The sequence below is a fragment of the Callospermophilus lateralis genome, chromosome 15, assembly GCF_048772815.1.
Source record: "Callospermophilus lateralis isolate mCalLat2 chromosome 15, mCalLat2.hap1, whole genome shotgun sequence".
Classification (NCBI taxonomy): Eukaryota; Metazoa; Chordata; class Mammalia; order Rodentia; family Sciuridae; genus Callospermophilus; species Callospermophilus lateralis.
In genome coordinates this window covers 75657793-75679348 of record NC_135319.1, presented here as the reverse complement: position 1 = coordinate 75679348, position 21556 = coordinate 75657793, and the positions used below count along the sequence as shown (strand labels likewise).

Sequence of the window (21556 nt, the reverse complement as noted above, 5' to 3'; positions counted from 1 at the left end):
TGGAGGTCTTGCCTGCAGAATCAAAGTCGGAGCTGTGAAGTGAAGGACCAGTGGGTATTAATGAGTTGAAGGGTGATTTAAAGGAAAAAGGTGTTCCAGACAGAGACACATATGTGCAAAAGTCCTGAGGCAGAAGAGAGTATGTCATGTTTAAAGGGCTAGAATGGGGTGTAACTGTGTATTAAACCCTTTCCCTAATGTGGCCTGAGGGGACTCTTTTTATTACCAACAAACCCAATGAACAGAAGCACCTATTGTAAGCCTCAGTGTTCAGAAGAGTATCACAGCATTGAAACAGCTTCATCCTGGCTCTACTATTTACTAGCCACGCAGCCTTGGGAAAGTTATTTAGTTAGTACCTCTGAGGTTCAGTTTTGCGCATCTGCAAATAAAAATAATAAAAACTTCTATACAAGTCTCTGATGAGAATTAAATGAGATGATGCCTGTGTACCTGCCTACCATGGTTTATGGCATATAAAAAGTACTTAATGCATACTTTTTATATTAGCAAAATGACTGGGAAAGGGGTAGGGTTCCATAAGAACTCAATTCTTTAAAAAAAAAAAAAAAAAAGGAGGGGAGGCTACTTTTTTCACTCCACTGGGGGTAGAGGTAAGGGCAAGACTAATACCATATTCATTAAAAAAATACAGAATTGATAAAAAGGAAGAGCACCTAAGATGTGATATAATGTAGGACAGGGTCTGGGCTGTTAGCACAGGTACCACAGCCATGTCCACAGGTTGGTATTCTGGGGATTTGGGGTGTGAAACATACATAAGAGAGGACAGAGTTGGAACCTAGGGCAGGAGCTGGCTGGGGAAGGGGGTTGTGTGGATGGGGCTAGGGGACATTGGTCCAACTGTGGAGGCCAACTCCAGTCTGGGACAAAAAGTCCAGTGAATGGTCATCAGAATCATAAAGTCCTTGAAGGTGCAGCCACGTGGCCCTTGCTCCTCCTTGATTCCCAGGTTTAGCAGGTACTCCGTGTTACTGGATGGACAGATGACAGTTATCTAGACAGAGGAGTCACTTCTATCACATTCCAATCTTATAGCTTTGAGCAATGTGTCCATCCATGCCAGGGTTCCCCAAAGGGTACTGGAAAGGGTGAAAGTAGATAGAGGGCAGTGGCAGAGATTCTGAGGCAAGGGGCCAAGGCCTCAACCATGAGGTAGAGTTCTGGACAGAATCTATCCCAGAAAGAAACACAGAATTTGGCAGTCACTGAGAAAGCAGAGGAACCCAGTCCCATAGATGAATCTCTCAGGGTAAAAAGAGACAGGGGCTTCTTTCTATGTGTATTTACACCCCCCTCATTCCATAAGCACATTGTGTTATGTTTAATCTTTAAATAGGATTTGAAGGGTACATTGTTGTTGTTATTTGAGTCACTGAGGAAATGGAAGGGAAAATAAAATTGGAAAACTTCAATATAAACAAGGTGGCGTCAACATGAAAAACACAAGTCAGAAGCTCCTATAAAACAGCCAGGGGTGGGCTCAGAGTTCAATTCTGAGCTGCCTAGTTACCTGAGCAAAAAGGAAAACAGGCACATGAGCTTTATGGTGTTCAGAAAATAAACCACCAGCAACTTCAGGAGCTACAGCTGGTTGGGGTATCAGAGTCAGGGAGACATTTTTCCAGTGTTCCTGCACAAGGAGATCCGTGGGTGCACAGAACTTCTGCCAGCACACTGAATACTGGGTTGAGGCTTCTTATACATCTTCCACCCCCATCAGGGCCAACTCAGAGGCCAGAATGGACCTACAGGGCTTCATGCACAGAAGCAGCAGGAAATAGAATAGGGGACGTGTCTGTTTTCCCAGACACATCTCCACCTGAGGATGCTGGAAATCAACAGAGGTGTTTCAATTGAGTCCCACCTGATTGAACTCCCTATCTGGCACTGGAAGCAGTGTAAAGCTGATCTTGGCAAAAACGGAGGTGTAATTAATGAAGAGCATATTAGTGGACTGAGAGTTCCAGAGCCATCCCCAGCTGTGGAGTTCACTGGCTTAACCCCACCGCCGCCCCCAGTGACTCACTGGCTTATGAGCAATTCTCATAGGCCTGATTTAGAGGACTTACTCAGTCTTCAGAGAAAGACTTTAATGCAATAAGGCAAATGTCAGCAAGTGGGACACGGCTTAGCCTATCACCCCAGCCTGTACCTGGCGGCTTCTATAGTCTGGGTCTCCCTGCTTGAGCTCCCCCCCACCCCCACTCACTAGGCACCTGGACAGGCTGCAGATCATACTCTGACACTGACTAGAGGCTCACAGATGTGAAACCAGAAGGGATCAGGCATAGCTATCCCAAGCCCTGAAGTCTGGTCCACAAAGGGTGGAGATTAGCTCCTCACACTGGAGTTAGGGGTGAAAGGAGGGCTGGATGCTGAGACGCCTTATTCCCTGTTCAGTGCTCCTCACCATGAGAGCCCCACTTAGATTAAGCAGATAAGGGAGACAACTGAAAGAAATTCAGCCTCCCCAGTGTGCAGGCTTCTCATCTGTGCTTTCCAAGTAGCCTGTGGAGGGTGATTTGAGAGCAAGGCCTCAAGTGAGGCTTTGATGTGAGCTCTTGAGAAGGTCGGGCTAACCTAGGCTCTGCCACCATCTTGACCTTTGACAACACGGAGTGCCTCTTTGGGCCCTCCTGAATTGAGGGGTACAGCTGGAATCCCGGTGGGTGTCAGGCATCAGTTGTCTAGGGTGGCATAAATCCCAATCAGTTCCCTACAACCCCAGATTGGGAAGTAGGCCCCAAGACACACTTGACATAGGCAGTGCTGTGGGGACTCCCTCCTTTCTCCACCAACGCAGAAGACATTAGACGTCAAATTGAGTCGGCCTTGGATTTAAACCCACTCACTGTGGGATCTACCCAGAAACTACTGAGTTAATTTTCTGGAAGAATTAGTTGCAAGGGTAAAAAGGGGCTGGGGGGCAGGCCCTTAATGTCAAACAACTTCACATAGTTCACATCTCCATCCCAACACCTTCTATCTAGACTTTTTAGTTGCATGTGTCAGGCAGGGAGGGAGGAGATTGGACAGCTTGGCACCCAGGTTTGCTAGAATCCAGGGCCTTGTGCTTACGTGGACTTTCATGTAGCTCAGTTCATTCCACTTCACACATGAGGCATCTGAGGTTCCAGCCAAATTCACTATCTTGGGGTGATGGGATTGAGGAACCCAGAGTGAACAGATGCTCCAACCACTTCCCTGTGAAGCCTGTGCCTGTTAGCTTAGGGAAGCCCCTCAGATGAAAAGCAGCATTCTGTGTCCTTGTTTCGATCACAGACTCATGAGTGAAAACCTGACAGCTACACATCCACCATTTCACCCTACTATTTGGAAATGAAACCCAGTGCAGCAGGCTGGCTCCGATCCAAAGGTATCCCCACTTTACTCCAACTCACCAACAACATGAAGAAGTGCTGTTTCCTTTAACTATTTTTATTTTGCACTATAAAAAAAACAATAACAACCAGTAACATACCCCTTTTCTTCACATTCACATGGGTTTTAAGAAATTATTGCCTTTTCCCCTGGAGAAATAATCTACAGACAGAAAAGTAGTACCACATTGCAACAATCTGCAAATCCCAGAAGTCAGTAGCTTGAAGACAACCCCCAGGGGCTGGGAGGAAAACAAGTGTCACAAGAAACGAGACACGAGCACACAGAAGGACAGCAAGCTGAGAAAGGACTGTTTTCAATGCCACTGACCCAGAAGACACAGCAGGTACCCTTCTCCAGGCACCCACTGCCACCTCAAAGGGGTGATTTTTGGTCTATGGTCTGAAAACCCTTTTCGAATGACACCGGAGTTTTAAGAGAGGTGCAACAAGACTGGTTCAAGTATGATGAAGAATCATGCCAAAGTCCAAGGTCAGGAAAGAACCCATAGTGAAAACGAAACCCAGAAGAGTCAACATCTTGCAACTTCAACCAAATGTTTCCTTTGGACCCAGAGGGCATCTCACAAACATGGGTTCAAATCAGCATATCCAGGGTGTCCCTTCCAATCCAGCAGGATAACTTTCCTGACTAGGCGGTGATCAGCTTATACCCCGAAGCAACAGAGAGACACTGAGACTGCCAAAGTTCAAAAAAATAAGATGGAGATTGTGCTTCCTTGAAAATGAATTGGCTTCCTAACTAACTGCCTTTTCTCCTGGTCCAGCAACTTCTCTCTTTCCTGTTGCTGCAGGTGTTTATTGCCTATGCTTGAAATGAAAAGGCGAACTTTGAGGTGCAAGGACTAGGAGGTCCTGAGAGGGCAGGGGGTTGGAAGTACAGTAGTCAGCACACACGGTGCTCTCGTAATGGCTTGGCCTTCCTTCAGTCCCGAGAACCTCTCCGTGAGGTCAGTCTGAAGTTTGTCTGCAAACCTGATAACCGCTCAGTGTCTTACGGGGGCAGTGAGACAGAGAGAGGTCTTCAGTATTGCACAGGTGTGAAATGTCCACGAGTTTAAAAAACAAAATCACAGTTGCTCAGGGGCTGGGCTGGCACCCCACCCCAGTCTTAGCAGGATGTGGCGGTGGCCACAGGGCCCCTGTGGAGCTCTGCAACAGTTGAGTGGGTGGGCACTGGCGCCAGCACCGAGGTAGGGAATGTGCAGTAGGTGCCCTGCACGTCAGGGCTCAGTGTCTGCAAATGGTCTATAAATGGGGAGCCTGCTGCCTCCCCTTGGCAGGAGAGAGGCTGCGGGTTGGGCGTGGAAGGCAGAATCTCAGATTCATACTGCAGGAGCTGGCCCATGAAGCCGAAGTTGGGTGAGATCACACTCCTCCGCTGCTTGATGTAATCGAAGGCCTCCTTCAGGCGGAACTGCTTGGTCTTCATGAGGTAAGCCATGCAGATGGTGGGCGACCGGGAAACCCCAGCCTCACAGTGCACCAGGACCTTGCCTCCCTTTTCCCTGACACAGTCTGAAAGGAAGATAAGAGATTGGGAATGAGTGGGAACTGGAATTTAAACACAAGAATTAAACAGTAATGTCACCTAGTTATCACACCCTCGTGCCTGCTCAGAGCCATGGTACCATACTGGACGTTAGCTAGTCTTCAGCCCCTACTGGTGAGGACAGATGTAGGAAGTATTTAATCCTCACAGCTGCTCCCCAGTTCCCTAGAACATCTGCAGATTCTGCCATGGGAGATGCTAGACCTGGAGGAATCCCTTCTGGGGATTCCATCCTAACTTGGGTTCCAATGGTGGGGTTCAAGAAGGAACTAGAAAATCCTTGAAAGCATGTATGCAAAATTTTATTGCATATGCACAATTTTCTGAGAGCCTCCCAGGCTCAAAGCCTTACTCGGAGAAGTAATTCTCTGCCTCTCTCCAGGTCGGATTCTAATGATGACAACCTAGCCCCCATCCTGGTAGAGACCTCCTGGCCTCCCTGGACACCCTGTCTTGCTGTGCCAGGGCGGGATGCTTGGCTCAGCTCCTAAGGTTCTCACCACCAAACATACGATAAATAGCACATGGCCACTAATTATAGCCCTGGCTAAGTGACGCTTACTAGACGGAGGATATAAATGGCTTTTGCAAATTCCATGTTGCTCAACAATGGGAGTCACTGCTACAAAGCTACCACCATCAGTTAGCATTCTTTAGCTCAATATGACCAAAAGGAGGCCCCTCCTTTCCTGCTCTAACCCTCCCAGCAAAACAGAACTACAACTGTTAAAAATGGGAAAGGGTAAAAGGTGAATATTATCAACAAGACCACAAAAAACAGTCCTTCCAATTCCCCCTTTAGCTAATGAGGAAACAATTACATCACAGGAAGTTAGATATAGCTAGCACTCTGTGAGGCTGCAGTAGGCAAAAACAAAATTTTTGAAGGCAGCAGGTAAGGGAGCCCCCTTACATCCTCGCCCATCTGCTCCAAGTTCAAGAAGTTTGCAAATGAATCTGCAATGTCTAGAAGATGAAATATCTAAGGCTCAGGGAGGAACCTACAGATTCTTCATGTGAACCAAAAAAACCCAAAGTACACCCAAGGTAGCTCATGAGAGGTGCCCCAATTCAATCAATTCAAAACAACAACAACAAAGTTCTTATAAATCAGTTCCAAGGGGAGACCCCCAACTCCCTAGTATTACAGGGTTGTGCCTTCGTTTCCTTTGCTCTTCCACTCATTTCCCCTCTTGAGTCCAGCTTTTAGTGGGCAAAGGGCCCAGAATGTACAGCTTCTCTACAGCTCAGGGGCCTGCCTTCTATAGGACTCTTCATCTGGAAGGGGCTGGTGCACATTTCAGCACAGGGCCCACTGGGGAGGCTCAGCCTCTTCCATTAGCAGGGCAAGGTGTCTGGGAAAAAACACTGTGTACTTTTGAAACCCTGTGGGGTGGTGTGACTGTACACAAACATACACAATATACACACAGGACTGGGAGGGACAGTTCTGTGAGCTGGATGAGTTTCATGACCTCATGCAGCAGCTATCTAGGTAATTAAATAAGAGGCCTAGGAGGGCAGAGCCTTCCCAGGGACCGGGAGAGCAAGTCAAGGGTTTCCCACCCAGAACCCATCATTTTGGCTGCTTCTCAGGCTCTAAAGGGATCATTTCAGCCTGGAGGCTCAGGGGACAATGAGGACAGGTTTGACCTTTTGCCTCTGGTGAATTTCTCATCAAGGTTTCCTACGGAGCAGAAATTGTGTGTGATGAGCACAGGGCTTACCATGTGGCTGAAGAAGGGCCCTTTAATTGCTATCTGCACCAAGTAATTATGCTGTGCCTAACACCTGTCTTTCCTCCTTCAACATCCCTTAGAACATGATACAAGGAAAATCAAGCCTCAGTACTAACAACTATGCATGTTAAAAAGAAAGAAGTCCTCTTAAGACCACAAGGTTAGGGAGTAGTGTTGCAAACGTGGGATTAAAAAAAAAAGTTAGGCCAGACCCACAGGGAAAGAGATATGGGAGAAAGAGAAGACACCAAACGGGAGGACAATCCAGGCAACTTCAAGTGCCTGGAAACCCCAAGGCCAAAGCTCTTTCCATGCAGAGGGGTGAAGGCTACGGCCTTGTTTTCAGGTTTGCACAAATGTTTTCAGGTTTGCACAATGGAGTAAATGATAACTGCCTCATAGGAATGCAGAAAGGATGTAGAAGATGCCAAATTTTCTGTGCACAAAGTATGGAGCTTGAGTCAAGTGCTATCTTTAATCCAAAATTAGCTGAAAATGCAAAACAAATTGCCTCCAAAGCTGTTTGCCAAAACTGTGGAAAGCTGTTGGGCCCTCCAGGCTCAGTGCGTAAGTAGCGCTCTCTGGATCCTTCTGTTTGCTTTTAAAAATATCCCAACCTACGTACAAACACAGTTAGGGAGCCCCCGCTTCCTCCTTTTCTCGTGTGAAGCATTACGCATGGACATACTCTGCTCCCGCCCAACTTGAAACAAAACAAGAGCAGCAGTGAGTATAGCCATAAAATTATATTAATTCATTTATCTTGCAAACTAAAGCTCCTATTAATAGCAGCTCAAGTCCTCCCTCTGCCGCATCTGTTCTTGGTGTCGACTCTTGGTGGTTGCATACACAGGGCATTTTTCTCTCAGAGAAGGTAGCCCCCCCATCAGCACATCAAAAAACCAAGAAGGCATGCTCCAAGGGGCTCCCAAAATAATGGAGGGGGAGGACCCAACCTACCAATGAAGTCTATTGCTTCTTGAAAGTGGGAGCTGATGTCGGCCGTGTGGCTGTCTTCCACTGGGATCCATTTGTAGTGTAGGTGGGTCGTGCAGGCCTCGGAGGTCCGCCGGGAGACATTCAGCAGGGCTGTGATGTGCAGGTTGGCTAGGAACTCGCACTTGGATGCATGGTAGGCACTTCCAAGGTAGAGGAAGGGAAGGATTTCCACAGGGCTGCCCTGAAAGCAGAGACAAAGAACAACCAGGAAATATTGGATTAGCTTGCTCATTTGGAAGAATTAAAAATAAACAACTCTGACCTACTTGTCTCTTAAGGTGGGAGGTTCCCTTTCTGGTTTCCAGGTAGAGAGAGTTCAGAGCCAGGGCAGCTCAGCCAAGAGTGTGGGTGGAACCTCCATCCTGGTAAACTCTACCCACCGTGACTGCCGTGTGACTCAATGACAGCAAAACCCACACGGCCCAAAGTTTCATTTTTTGTACTTATCCAAGGAGATAGGAAATGCCAGCAGCCTTCCTGTGCTACCCAGTGTAAGAACAGGAGCAATGCAATTAAAAGACCTATGGTGACATGTCAGCTGCCCTAAGAGTACCAGGACAAGCCTTGAGCCGTGAGGCAACCCTGGCAATGTAGGCTCCCTTCTTTATAGCCCAGACATTTTATAGTGTATTTTCATCAACCCTAAGATACTGTCTATTCTAAAATAACCCAGGTTTCAGAAATGGTAAAATATGCAGCCTCCTCACCCTCCAAAAAAGTATGCTTCTTAGAAATAAAAATAACCACTACCTACCCAGAATCTATAGACTAAGAAAAACTGTTAGACCACAGAGGGGTTTTCCCCACCCCTGACCTTCTTCACACGGGGTGCTGTGTGGGTGAGAGGGGTTTACATCATCACCCACACAGCAGGCTTCTGGTGCGGAGAATCAAGACTAAGTGAGAACCAGAGACTATCTACCCCTGAAATGAACCTCCAGCTAGTTGGACTCCAGCAATCTGAGCACGTATGTGTTCTCAGGTGCCAAAACAAAACAAACAAAACAAAAAAGCCAGTGACAGTTGGAACAACAGGAGCCCCTGGGGATTCAGAGGGAAACACTGGGCTGCAGGGACTGTGGTTGGTCTTTGGGAGCCTTTCCCATACCATCCATCCGTTTCCTGTCTTTCCATTTCCTGTCCAGGAATAAGAGTGGAATGGAAACTCTCAGCCTGACCCATAATAGGGAAAGGGACATGTGTGTGTCCTGGGGTGGAGGGAGGTTTGCAATAGGCCATTCTCAAATTTGTCCAGCACTTTGTGCCTGCATTTTCTGTCCTGAGAAGTTGAGTGTTTCAGTAAAGCCAGTTCAGTCACTTAGAAGAAAGTTATAGAGGATTTTACTTAAGGTTAATTATAACAACAATCAGTATTTTTATTAGCACTTACAATGGCTGGCATGTGGGCTTGACACTTTGGATGTACCTATATAGCACCAATTTCACAACAAATCTGTAAAGTAGATAATGTTGTTCCCATTTTATAGAAGGGTGACTTGAGGCTTAGATAGGTTTCTTTTTTTTAGTACCAAGGATTGGACTCAGGGGCACTCAACCACTGAGCCACACCCTCAGCCCTATTTTGTATTTCATTTAGAGACAGGGTCTCACTGAGTTGCTAAGTGCTTTGCCATTGCTGAGGCTGGCTTTGAACTCCTGATCCTCCTGTCTCAGACTCCAGAGCTGCTGGGATTACAGGTATGCACCACCTGGCTCAGATAGGTTTAAATAACTTGCCCACATCAGAGCTTATCAAATGGTAGAGATAGGATTGAAACCCAAACCCAAGTCTCAAGGCCTTGTCTGAGATCATTTCAACAGTGATAGTATGAGAAATCAAGCATTTCAGGTAAAATATCCTCTATCTCTAAAGAGAAGTGAATTTATACCCTCTCCTTGACATCTCCCCAAACTCCCCTACATTCGAAGCAGCCTTCCCAGTGGCAATGTGGTACAGAGGCTGAGAATCTGGGCCTGGGCACCAGGTAAAATGGCTCTTTCTCCATCAAGTCCCAGCTCCACATTTCCAGCTGGTATGACCTTGGGCAGCCTCCCTAACCTCTGAGCCTCTTAACCTCTGAACCTTTATCTGAAAACCTCTAAGCCTCCCTAACCTCTGAACCTTTATCTGTAAATCAAGGATAATAATCCCTATCCTCCTGGGATAATGGGTAAGTCATAAATGGGATAATGGGTGTATTAAAATCTGATACATTATAGAGCATTTTCATGAGGCTGAAGAATAAACAAATAGAATAAGAATTTTCTCCCTGGGGAAGACACAGGACAGATGCTGGGAGGTCAGGCTATCCCAGCAGGCCGGGTTCTGGCCTAAACAGGACCCACTCCGTGGACCCAGCTCCCCACTAATTAGAAACCCAGAAAACAGCAAAGATGGTAGTGTTCTTTGGAAAACAGTGAGAGGCACAATCTGGTCAGTTTCTCTCAGCAACTAACCAGATAGACACCAATGGACACCTATACACGGAGCAGGCAGGATGGCTGACTAGGTCTCTCCCTTTCCTGAGTGCCTGGAAAACATGGACACCAGGCTTGGAACCCTACCCAACTTCCCCTAGAGCTTAGCCCAACAAATACCCCTCAAATTATATTTCTTTCCCTTTCTGAACCTCCCATTTACACTCAAGAGGAAGATACCAACGGCCTTTAGAAACCTCAAAGGTTAACAGCCTCGCCTCATTACTCTGTGCAGAAGTGGTATGGGGGTTCCCCAGATGATCTTGAAGACACATCAGGGCCTCCCCAACCTTCGCCTGGCCAAAGGTCTTGCGTGCTTTCACACACTCTGACAATTTTTATTTCTCTTTCACTTTCTTAGAAATGGGGAAAATACAACCCAAACAAACAAACAAACAAAAATAGAAATCCAGCTAGGCTGGATGCACATAATTTGAAAGCCAAGGGTTCATCATACACTGTGAAGATTTTCCATTAAGGAAAACAAACTGAGTCATAACCCTGGCACCTGGCCAACATAATAAATAGGATTCCTGACCAAGAATCCCATTCAAGACCAAGTCACCTGGTTCTATTTGGAAGTCTGTCCCTAGGGGCAGAGTTCTACTCAGACAGGGAACTGGCATTTTTGGCAGCATCTAGAAGTCTTCCTTCTTAGGCTTTGGCTATGTTCTTAGTTGGGGAGGACAGTGTGAAATGCTCCTCCCACTACCCAGGTGTGTAGACCAGGGGCATGTGAAAAACAGGAGGAGGTCCTGAAAGGAACCACAACAGGGAGTTAAGAGAATGGGGTTCTGGGGCTAGGGGTGTGGCTCGGTGGTAGAGCTCTTGCCTAGCCATGTGCGAGGCCCTTGGTCCAATCCCTAGTACTGTGGGACCAAAAAAAAAAAGTTGGGAGGAAGAAAGAGAAAAAGGGGGTTCTAACTCTGAAACTGCCATAACCAGCTGCAAGACTTTGTAAATCAGTCATCTCACTAGCTACGGCAGTGCTTCCTCTCTCTGGTGAAAAGTCAAGGTGGGTTTTCAGCTCTGGTTTCTCCAGAATCTGAACTCTTTTCTGCCTTTCCCCATCTTCCTACATCATGTTAAGTAACCCACGACCTTTAATGGGTGGTTACAATGCACAATTCTTTGAAGGAAATAAACCCCCACACCTTTAGAGAAACAAGAAGCTCCCTAGCGTCTCTTGATCTCCTCTGGTGTCAGAATTTGTAGAATTACAAGCATCAGAGACCCTCAGGGGAGCCTGCTGAACCAGGGGTTTCTCTAGCACAGCAACCTTTCCCCCTACCTCCAACCCCACTGCAGTTAAAACACCAAGACACACCTTGATAGGTACTAGGTTGGTGTATAGAAACTGCAGATGATCAGCAATTACAAAGAACACAGGAAGCCTGAAAGTCAACTCTGAAATGTTTTCAGGGAAACCTAAGCCAGTATTTCTAAGCTTCTCTGAACCTCCCAAGGCAGCCATTAACAAAGTATCTTTCATTTCCCCTTTTCTCTAGAAGCTATCCAGCATCCCAGGGCTCACTTGCTCTTGTCAGCTTGTTTGCTGGAAGGATGCCCATTTATTCTTGGACAGGAACTCCAACTGGCAAGCTACAGAGGCTCTCCAAGTTAGAGGATGGTGCCAGCACCCTGATCCACAGAGAACAAACCACTGCTGCTGAGCTGGGAGAGAAGTCAGGTGGCTGAGGAAGGAAGGAATGAGACAGGAACTGGCAGCTACATACCTGGTCATAAGCTGGCCTGTAGTTGATGCTTAGCACTGGTTTCCCACACTGGCTGATGAGGGCTCTCTCGCTTTCGATCTTCTCTTGTGAAACGGGTTTTACGTCTACACAACACTCAGGATATTCCGAATAGAAGGTCTCATATCCCCCTAGAAAAACAAATGAACATACAAAAAGTGAGACAGATGTAAGCATTGGTTTCTCTAGCTGTCAAAAAATAAAATACCCCATAATTAGCCAAAACCCTGAGTGTGGGATAGTAAAAAAAAATTAAAAATCTAATAGGTTCTGGTCACATAAAAATTGAGTAGAACCATCAAGCAGTTTTAGGATAGAAACTGGATGTGTGCATACGCACACGTGTGTGCGCACACAGCTCTAAAAGGCTATAGTTCAGAAAGGCAATGATTAACTTTTTGTGTCTATCAGAAGCAGCTTAAACTGTGAAAGAAATAATCTGGCATCTGGCAAATATTAACTAAACCCTTCCAGAAAAACAAAAGCCATTTTCTCATTTTATTCAAAATGAAGGTGTGATTATGGAAAATTTCATTAATTTATGAGAAGAAATTCTTTTAAACTGTTTTTCCCCGGCCTATTTGCTCTAAGCAGGATTACAGATGGCACCCTATCATTTATAAGAAAAAAGGGACTCATGCAAGGATTCAAATCAGAACAGTAAACCAGCCTTGCCCCTTCTCACCCTCGAGGTGTTAAGAACTCTGCTGACAATCCCTTCCCTAGGTCCAATTTAGAGCCATCAATCCAGTTAATTACCTTCTAGGCCAAATGGGAGGAATGAGGACTTCTGAACTAAATTCCCAGCCCCCATAAGTAAAGCCTGTCTGTTCCTTTGTGACTACTATCCTTTCTATCTTATTTATTATCCTCCCCACAACCTTTCTCCAAGGCCCCAAAAGGATACATCAACTAAGAGCATTAAGAATCTTAGCATTACATTTAAACTTCTCCAGACTGATGACTTAAGGCTGAAAACCACTCTCTCTAGGTCACAGAAATTTGTCTTCTCAAGGCCATTATACTCAAGTGGGGAAGAACCAAATGAAAAACGGCCTAGGGCCCCTCAGGAAGCCAAGGGCTAGTTGGCGAACAGGCCAGCTTTGCTTAGGAACTCTATTTCCAACCAGAGCAACCTCAGGCACTTCCGAGAGCCTCTAGAAAACCCACTTGTCTTTTAATGGCCCAGAGAATTCACTTAGTATCAAATCATGAATTAAATACGCATTCTGAGATCATGCCATTTCCAAAAAAACTCCTTTTCTCTTTTGCGTTTTGGTATTGTGATGGACCCTCAATGGAGGAGGTGCTGTCTTTTTTCAACTCTGCAGTCAACAAATGGTTAATGGATTACATGGCAGTCTGCAACTCTCTCCCAGAAGCTGCAGCCAATTCCTAGAATGAGTCATCTTGCCATTACTGCTTCCTCTCAGCTTGCTGGAACTGCCCCTGCCCCCATTTAGTATACCCGAATCTCTCCTGCGGTCACTTCAACAAATAACCCACCGTACCTCCCCGGATGAGCTTCTGGTCCTCCACAATGACCATGTTCCCTGTCATGGTGACAGGAGGCCCAGCTGGAGTATGGATAAAGGGGGGCAGAAGTAGAGGTTTGGTGGTGTAGCTTCCTCTCCCTCATGTCCCCCGGGCCCCCTTCCCTTCTAGGAGGTAGAGAGTGCCAGACTTAACACTGGCCCACATCTTCCCCAGAGGAGGTGTCCCTAGTCAGTCAACCACCTGATCATTTCCCATGCCAGGTCTCAACACTTTGATTCTAGGAGATAAAACAAGTGATTGGGAGCAAGCATTTGCATCCAGATGGATATAGTGCCCCAAAAACTTCGAGCTGAGACTTGGTGAAAAGAAGCCTTTGGGCCACCCTATATCTGGGCTTCAAACAGATCATTTAAAAGCTGGCTGTCAGTTGGAGAGATGTGGGTGTGGGCTAGATCCTGCCTGCCTGTTGACAAAATAAGGCAGGCAGACAAGGCGTCTCAGTGTAGTAGAGGGACAGATAAACTGGGCCCTGCCTCTTCAAGCTGGGGTCAGGAGATTAGATGGGTCTTCCACCCACTCCCATCAGAGGCGTGGAGACAGAACATTCCTCTCCGGTGCCTCACTCACGTTGCAAGAGCCATGGCAATTCTTAGGGCTTCAACCTTCCTCAGAGTGAGTCTGCTTTCAATCATCACCACATTGCCAGAGGAACAGAGGCAGTGAGTAGACACTATATATAAATAAGCACTGGCCACACAATTCAGTCAATCACCATCTCATTGCAGTGAGTCTTGGTTTTGGAGGGGGGATTTAGAGAGTATAAAAGGCATTGCCCCAGGATCTGAATGCCACCAGGTTAAAATCTGAACTCATTCATATCTAGACATGAGTTAGGAAAGATAAAGAATTTTTCCTCTGGCAAAAAAAAAAAAAAAAAAAAAAAAAACAGTTTGAAGTGCAGTGGTGTTATAAGGGTAGGAATTTCTACTGAAATCTCAAATGCACACAAATTTGACCTAGTAATTCTTATCATTTTATGGAAAGATAAGATAGTGCACATACATGAATATATGGGCAAAGGTATCCTCTATCTCACTGCTTCAAACAGTAAGGCTGGAAGCAACCTGCTGGCCATCACCAGTGATGACCAAGGGTCATCACAAGTGAAGGGACATGTATGTCTTGATGTGGACAAGTGTCTAAGATCTAGATACAGGGAATATATTTTAAATGAATTTATTTTTTAAAGATACTTGTGCGAGGGCTGGGGCTGTAGCTCAGTGGCAGAGCACGAATGAGGCACTGGGTTTGATTCTCAGCAACACAGAAAAATAAAAAACAAATAAAATAAAGGCATTCTGTTCATCTACAACTACAAAAAAACTGAAATAAAAAGATACTTGTGGGAAATAATGACAAATAAGAAATAGTTGGTGGCTGTCTGGGGAGTAGAATGGAGTTTAAGGGTGTGTGGAAGATCCACTTTTCATCACACAGTCAATGAAATTTTCAAATTTTGACCTGTTTAAATTTTGTTCTGGATATGTTATTTCATTTAAAAAAATTTTAAACATAATTTTCCTGAGTCCACCAAGCTGACTGCTTCCTGTAGCAATAATTGGTCAACAGTCCACAGCCCTCTTGGAGAAGGGTGGGGATCAGAGGCAGGACCAAGAGGGTTCCTGGAACATCTTCAACGCTGCTGGGGAGGCAAAAGCTTTCCCTATATGTATTGCTAAGTAAAAAGACTAAATCAAAATGACTTAAGGAAGAGAAGGCGATTTCGAGCCAACAGTGAGACCTCTGTAGAGCTGAAAAAGGCCATTTTCCACTCCCCCACACCCCAGGAGGCTGGGGCAGTAGGGAGGAGGATTACCATCCACCTCTGTTATCTTCCCAGTGGGAAGAAGGGACAGTCACCAAGAGGTGCTAATGATGGGGAGCTACCCACGAGCCTCTGAGGTGTGTGAAATTCCCCAAGTTGGGATGCCTTGAAACTCAGCTGCACCTGAGTATCGAACCACATCAGTGTTATAGTCCAAGGCGTCCAGTAATAGGGCTGGCAGGACCTTGGGGGCCCGGTCCAGCTTAAGGTCTCATCTCTGCACCAGAACCAAGGTTCCCATACATTTGAGGTTACAAGGCAGGAGCAGTCACAGGAAGTGACCCAGAAATCAATGCTCTGGAGTTTGAGAGTCAATCACCCACCCACAACAGGAAGCTAAAGTTATGTTCCCAGCAGGTGAAATGGGCAGGCCTGGTGGAAGTTCTTGGAGGTCTCCAATCAAAGGTCACAGAACCTCTACATCACATTGCCCCCAACACCACTGCCTGTCTCCCTCCCCCAATCCCGCCCCCAACCCCCAGCACTGGCTGTCTGGCGTCCTCCCACCCAGTAGTAGACTCAGGACCAGTCCCAGGGACAGTCTCAGCCCCAGGAAGGCAGGAGGTCAAAGGGGTGGGAAAACTGTCAGCTCCAAATTAGGCTTGAGAAAGGCCTAGGACCAGGAGGGGAGGAGGCCAGAGGAAAACAATAAAAAGCAATAAAATAAAAAGGAAAGGAAGGGGAGGGACTCACCAGGGTCAAAAAGGCATGAGGGGTTGGTAAAGACACAGCCTAAAGCACTGTAATTGTCTAGGAGGGAGGAAGGGGGACACCACGGCGCCACGCTAGGGGGAGGGAGGGTCTCGACCTGCAGATCATGCCAGATACATCAGCAAGGCTCGAAGCCCAGTCCCCACGAGAGCAGTGAACCCAGTGTCAGGAAACGGCGCCTGCGCCCAGCACGAGCTCAAGGCCCCCAAACTGCTAAGGAGCCCCTCTCCGCAGCACAACCAGCCTCACCCAGCCTGGCGGACAGACGGGCTGCCAGACGCTTTCGAAGAACGCTGGTGGAGAGGGGGAAGCTCTGAGGCGGGTGCCCTCCCAAGCGCACGTCAAGCCCCACTGTACAGAGTCCCGCAAGTGGTTGACTTTCCCGGGTCCAGGATGCCGGAGGACGCCCCAAGCAAAGAGGGGTAACGCAAGACCCAGGAATCCCGGTGCTGGATTGTGGTAGGGTATCAGGTGCTGCCCGCCGCACTCACCTTTGAGGAAGTAGACCCGCGGGCCCGCGGGCAGGCAGGCCAGCAGCGAGTTGAGCACTACGCGTGCGGCGCTCTCCTCCCGCAGCTTCTGCCAGTGGCGGCTGCCCTGGTCCAGCACTACCACTGCCGCCACGCCGCCGCCGCCTTCCTGCAGCAGCCGCGCGCGAGCCGCCTCGTCGGGCAGCACGTAGCGCGCCGACACCGCGCCGCCCCGGGCCCGCCGCAGCACCACCGAGTTGAGGTTGACATTGAGCGAGCCGCGCACGCTCGAGGCGGCGAAGGCCAGGTAGGGCCGGCAGTCAAGCACCACGCAGCGCGCCGCCGCCTCCTTGCGGAGCATCTTGCGCAGCTGGCGCCCGTCGAGCGACGTGACCTTCATGCCGCCACTGCCCAGCGGCCCCGCGCCGAGCGCCCCGCCGGTGCCCACGGCCAGGGTACCCGCGGGCTAGGCACGGGAGGGCCACCGCGGGGCTGAGGCCGGCCGAAGGAGCCCAGCGCCTTAGGGGCCGCTCAGTGCTCTTTCCCGCCCCGCGCGCTCGGCACCCGGCCCGGCCACTTGCTGCCCCAGAAGCCGGGGATTCCGCCGGCAGCGCAGCGTTTTATGTGAATGAGTGTGCGGCCTGTGACGTGGCTGCCCATATAAGGCCAAATATGGGTATTTCCCCGCCCCTTCTGTCGTGATCACGCCTACAGGGGCGGGGCGGGCGCCAGGGGTTAGTCAGAGGGAGAAAGAGGAAGTGGAGGGCGCCTCCTCGCTCTCTCCGCGGCGTAGCGCCGAGGGACTCACTCTCGCATCACCCCGGCTGCGGGTGGGCTGTCAGGAAAGCCACAGGACCAAGATGACCCACGCTGTGCGGGAAGAGGAGGAAGCAGAGGAGGGGGCGGCGCTGGCGCCCCACTATCCGCTTTCAGTTTTAGAGACGTGGGCTGAGAAACCTGCCGGGGATTGAGCGGGGCAAGGAACCGGCCATTGCCCCCTAGATGAATCCGGAATGGATTCCCACTGTTACCGAAGTGTTTAAGCATGTAAAATGATATCTGAGATCTGCTTCAAGGGGTGGGGTATGGATGACTCTAGATCGGGCAAGTGTTGGTGATTCTTGAAGCTGGATGCTGGATACTGGGGGTTCATTATATCGTTTTCTCCACTTTTTTAATGTATATTTGAAATTTCCATAATAAAACTTTCTAAAAATTAAGAGGGAAAGGGAGCCGGATTAATCCTCTCCAATAGATTCTGCTCTCAAAAGGATTGATAGCTCTCTGTTCCTCTCCCATAATGAGAATAATAAACCGGCGTGTGGAGGAATCCCTCTCTGGTTCCTGTAAACCTGTTGTGAATTCAGCAGCAACATCAACATGTATACAACGATGGGCCTCAGTCCATTAAACTGCTGTCCAGGTGGCTTCTGGATTTGGGAGATTATCTGTGGATCAAGTATAATCCCAGGCTGTCTGCCCCCACCATTCCCCAGGAGCTTCAGGCTTCCCACCCCCACTCTTGGGGAACTAAGCACGATTCACCTCCTCTGCAAGTATTTATTGAAGGCCCTCTCTGTACAAGGCTTCTCTGCCTGCAGGGACACATGGGATTGAAGTACATCTCTGCTCCCAGCTCACCGCCAACCATTTTATCATTGGTTGGGCTGGAGCTACCTGGTGTAAAATAGCCTTCCTCCTCTAGAGAGGGGCTTGTTTACAGCTGACATAAGGGAATGGGGTTTTTAGAAGAAAACAAACCAAATTCTGAAACCAAATGCAGTCAACCCCAACACCAGCATAGCTGTCATTGCTTCTTGGTCACAGCTGCATTCAGTCAAAGGCACTGACCTAGCTCTGCTGGTGGGGTCTTGATAACATGATGTGAGGTTTTTATTTTTATTTTTTCTCTTTGGGGTTATCTGTGTCAGCCTCCCCTGAAAACAGCTCCTCTTCCAACCTGTTCTGTCTCTGTTACTGGCACTATCCTACCCCAGACCTTTCAGCCCAGAACACCACACATATGGGGAATACCCTCATGGACTTAGCTCTGTGTTAGGTGCTGGTGGCACCAATGAGCAAGATTTGCTATCTCCTCTAGCTATTCCCCCCCTCCCCCACGCACCAGCCCAGAGGGGAAGCCAGCTGCACACAGGCCTCTTTACAGTTCAGTGATCAGTGTGGAGAGTCACCCAGAGTCTGTGTGGATGGGGTAGAGTGAGGATGGGGGATGGAGAAGGTCTCCAGAGATGGGGGCTGAGGCAAATTTCCAAGGATTTGACCTTAGCCAGGCCCTGAAGGGGAGGGTAAGACATTCCAGACAGAGAAAACCGCCTAAGGTAAAGGAAAAACCAACCTGTGGGGTGTGTGCTGAAGGTGTGTGGGAAATTATAGCATTTCTGGCATTTATTAGAAAATAAAGCAGGGTTAAGTGGCAGAGGGCCTTGTGTACCATTTAAGGCACTTGGATCTTATCCTTTGGGTCTTATTTATTCAGTGAACTGGTCAGGTTAGTGTTTGGGAACCACCACTGAAGAAGCACTGTGGAGGACGAATGTTTTATATGGAAGTGAGGGTGGAGTCCAGACTGAGACAGGGAAAGGGACAGGAGGTTTTCATAGGTAATCTAGGCCTAAACTAAGAAGGACCTACTGGGATTTGGCAGTGGTACAGTTGTGAAGAGGCCACGTGGATGGGAGAACATTTACAAGTAAATTACCTGAAGGGATAGGATGGGCAGAGAGCAGTGGAGGGCAGCATCCTTGGGAGGGTGACCCTAGCGTCTTTTAACTGAGGTGACAGGGTGAATGGTGGTACCTTTAGTTGCAGGCTCTTCAGTAACAGGTCTGGTGGTAGAAGAGAGGAAGAGGGGTGAGTTTTAGACATGTTAATAAATCAGAGCCGGGCTGGGGATGTGGCTCAAGCGGTAGCGCGCTCACCTGGCATTCGCGGGGTGCTGGGTTCAAACCTCAGCACCACATAAAAATAAAATATGTTGTGTCCACCGAAAACTAAAAAATAAATATTAAAAAAAAAAAATTCTCTCTCTCTCTCTCTCTCTCTCTCTCTCTCTCTCTCTCTCTCTCTTAAAAAAAAAAAAAAAATGTTAGAGCTGATCATGGTCACCCAAAGTGAATGTTCAGCAAGCAGATGAGTGATCTATAAAGCATGTAGGAAGGTCATCTGTTCGGTTGTCTTGCTGATTGTTCCCTCTCTTCCCATGTCCAACAGATCTCCAATTCCTGGGACTCTGCTTTCTACATCTGTCTTCTGACCTGCCCTTTCTGGTCCTGTGGCCAGGGCTGGCTTCATGGGTGTATGACTTGTGCAGTTGCACAGGGCTTTGCACTTGAAAGGGCCCCCAGTGCTCTGCTATCACTTTCTTGAAATTCTTAATTTTTGAACAGGAGACCCTACATTTTCCTCTTTGCACTACGGATTTGCAAACTATGTAGCTGGTCCTGCTCATGGCTGTAGTTAAAAGGTCCCATTAAAGGCCTAAGTTAAAGGTTTAAAGGGCCTCATTAAATCTCCCTGCCATCAATCCCAGCAACTAGACTGTGCTTACCAGTAGCATTTTGTTTCCCAGTCTCGAACCTTTTTTTTTTTTTTTTTTTTAATAGTGGGGCTTGAACCCAGGGACACTATACCACTGAGGTACATTCCTAGCTCTTTTTATTTCAAGACATTCAATTGTTGAGGGTCTTGCTAGATTGCCCGGACTGGCCTTGAACTTGCAATCCTCCTGCCTCAGCCTCCTAAATCTCTGGGATTACAGACATGCAGGCTGTCCACACCCAGCTGCAACATGATTTTAGATGTAGATCTGTGTGGAGTCCACCTGCTCTGCTCAAGACTCTTTGGTACCACCTACACACTATCTGATAAAATTCAAATTCCTTAGTGAAACACAAAGGTTCTTGTTCTGACCAGTTGGTCTTTACTCATCTCTAATACTGCTTCTCCCCTTCCTTCCCAGCACCCCGCTCCTTTGTACAGGAACCTTCATACAACTCCAGCTACTGTTATACCTCCAAGAAGCCACTTCTTAGCCCCTGCCCCTTCCCCCAGATTTGACCTGTTATCTGTCCTGCCATTAGCCTGCAGCTGCTGAGGGAAGGGGGCACTTATCTGAGAGTCTGCATCTCCCTCACAACACCCTTACATGGCAGGAGCTAGATCAGTATTGATGGAATGGAATTCAGTGCTTGATGAGACTTAGAGCAACTGACCCTTTGGGAAGGACCTAGAGAGAAAGTTAGTATCAGCATAAACCAGGGAAGCAAGACAGAAAACTGTGGACACACACAGTCCACAGGATTAGAAACTAAGGTTCATGGCCATAGTCTAGGTGGAAGAGGAGAGTGTCAGTTTGGAAGGCCTTAATAGCATAATAATCACACTTGTCCCCCTCACTGCTTTGGAATGGGGTGAGGGTAAGCTCAAAGAAAAAAAAAAAAAACAGTTAAAATTAACATTGTGAATCCATGAGACAGGACCTTATCCATTTCTTCCCACCCACACTGGTTATTCTCAAAGGGAGGCAAGGATTTTTTTAGGGTTCTTGGCTCTTGTTTAACCCTTATGCGTTGACCCTGTCATTGGAATCTGCAGCACCCTTTGGAAGGCCATGTATGTCTCTTTATAAAAGTCTCTTGGGAACTGCATGCCCAGAGTTCAGCTTACAGTTTCAAGGAGTTTACAGACCTGTAGAATATCCTGGGAACTCCTTCAGTAGTCCCTGGTCATTGCAGCCTCATTCAATGCCTCTCAGACTTTTCCCAGGCTCTTCCTGGCCTGTAAGTAGGAATGGGTCAGAGAGTGCCCACAAAGTTAGGGCCCCAGAGCTGTCCCAAAGTGGACCCAGGGTTCCTCTCTAACCATGGTTGCATTTGGTCCCCTCTGTATATTTACCTGTTTGTTTCTCATTCTGAAAGTAATGCATGTTTGTTGTGGAAAAAGCAAAGAAATGAAAAGAATGTTTTTTGGGGGAGAGGGGATAACTGCTTTTCAGGTTTAAGACCCTAAATCAAAGCTGCAAACAGA

At 47.7% G+C, this 21556-nt stretch overlaps 1 protein-coding gene across 1 annotated transcript; it reads right to left on the bottom strand.

The window, feature by feature from the left end:
* Nucleotides 1-3500: 3500 nt before the first annotated feature.
* On the bottom strand, nt 3501-16925 carry Dusp5 (dual specificity phosphatase 5). Its single transcript, XM_076834667.1, has 4 exons — nt 16532-16925; nt 11930-12078; nt 7677-7896; nt 3501-4943 (listed from the first exon to the last, which is right to left on the bottom strand). The coding sequence occupies exons 1-4, from the start codon at nt 16908-16910 to the stop codon at nt 4537-4539; spliced, it is 1155 nt and encodes a 384-aa protein (XP_076690782.1). The 5' UTR covers nt 16911-16925; the 3' UTR covers nt 3501-4536.
* Between the last annotated feature and the right edge of the window lie 4631 nt (nt 16926-21556).

Excerpts from the sequence above, each read along its gene's own strand:
- Dusp5 (XM_076834667.1), bottom strand. The coding sequence starts at position 16,910 with ATGAAGGTCACGTCGCTCGACGGGCGCCAGCTGCGCAAGATGCTCCGC. Across the intron at positions 12,079-16,531 it reads GCGGGTCTACTTCCTCAAAG|GGGGATATGAGACCTTCTAT; the intron begins GTGAGTGCGGCG and ends TTGTTTTTCTAG. Across the intron at positions 7,897-11,929 it reads ACAGGCCAGCTTATGACCAG|GGCAGCCCTGTGGAAATCCT; the intron begins GTATGTAGCTGC and ends CTCTGCTTTCAG.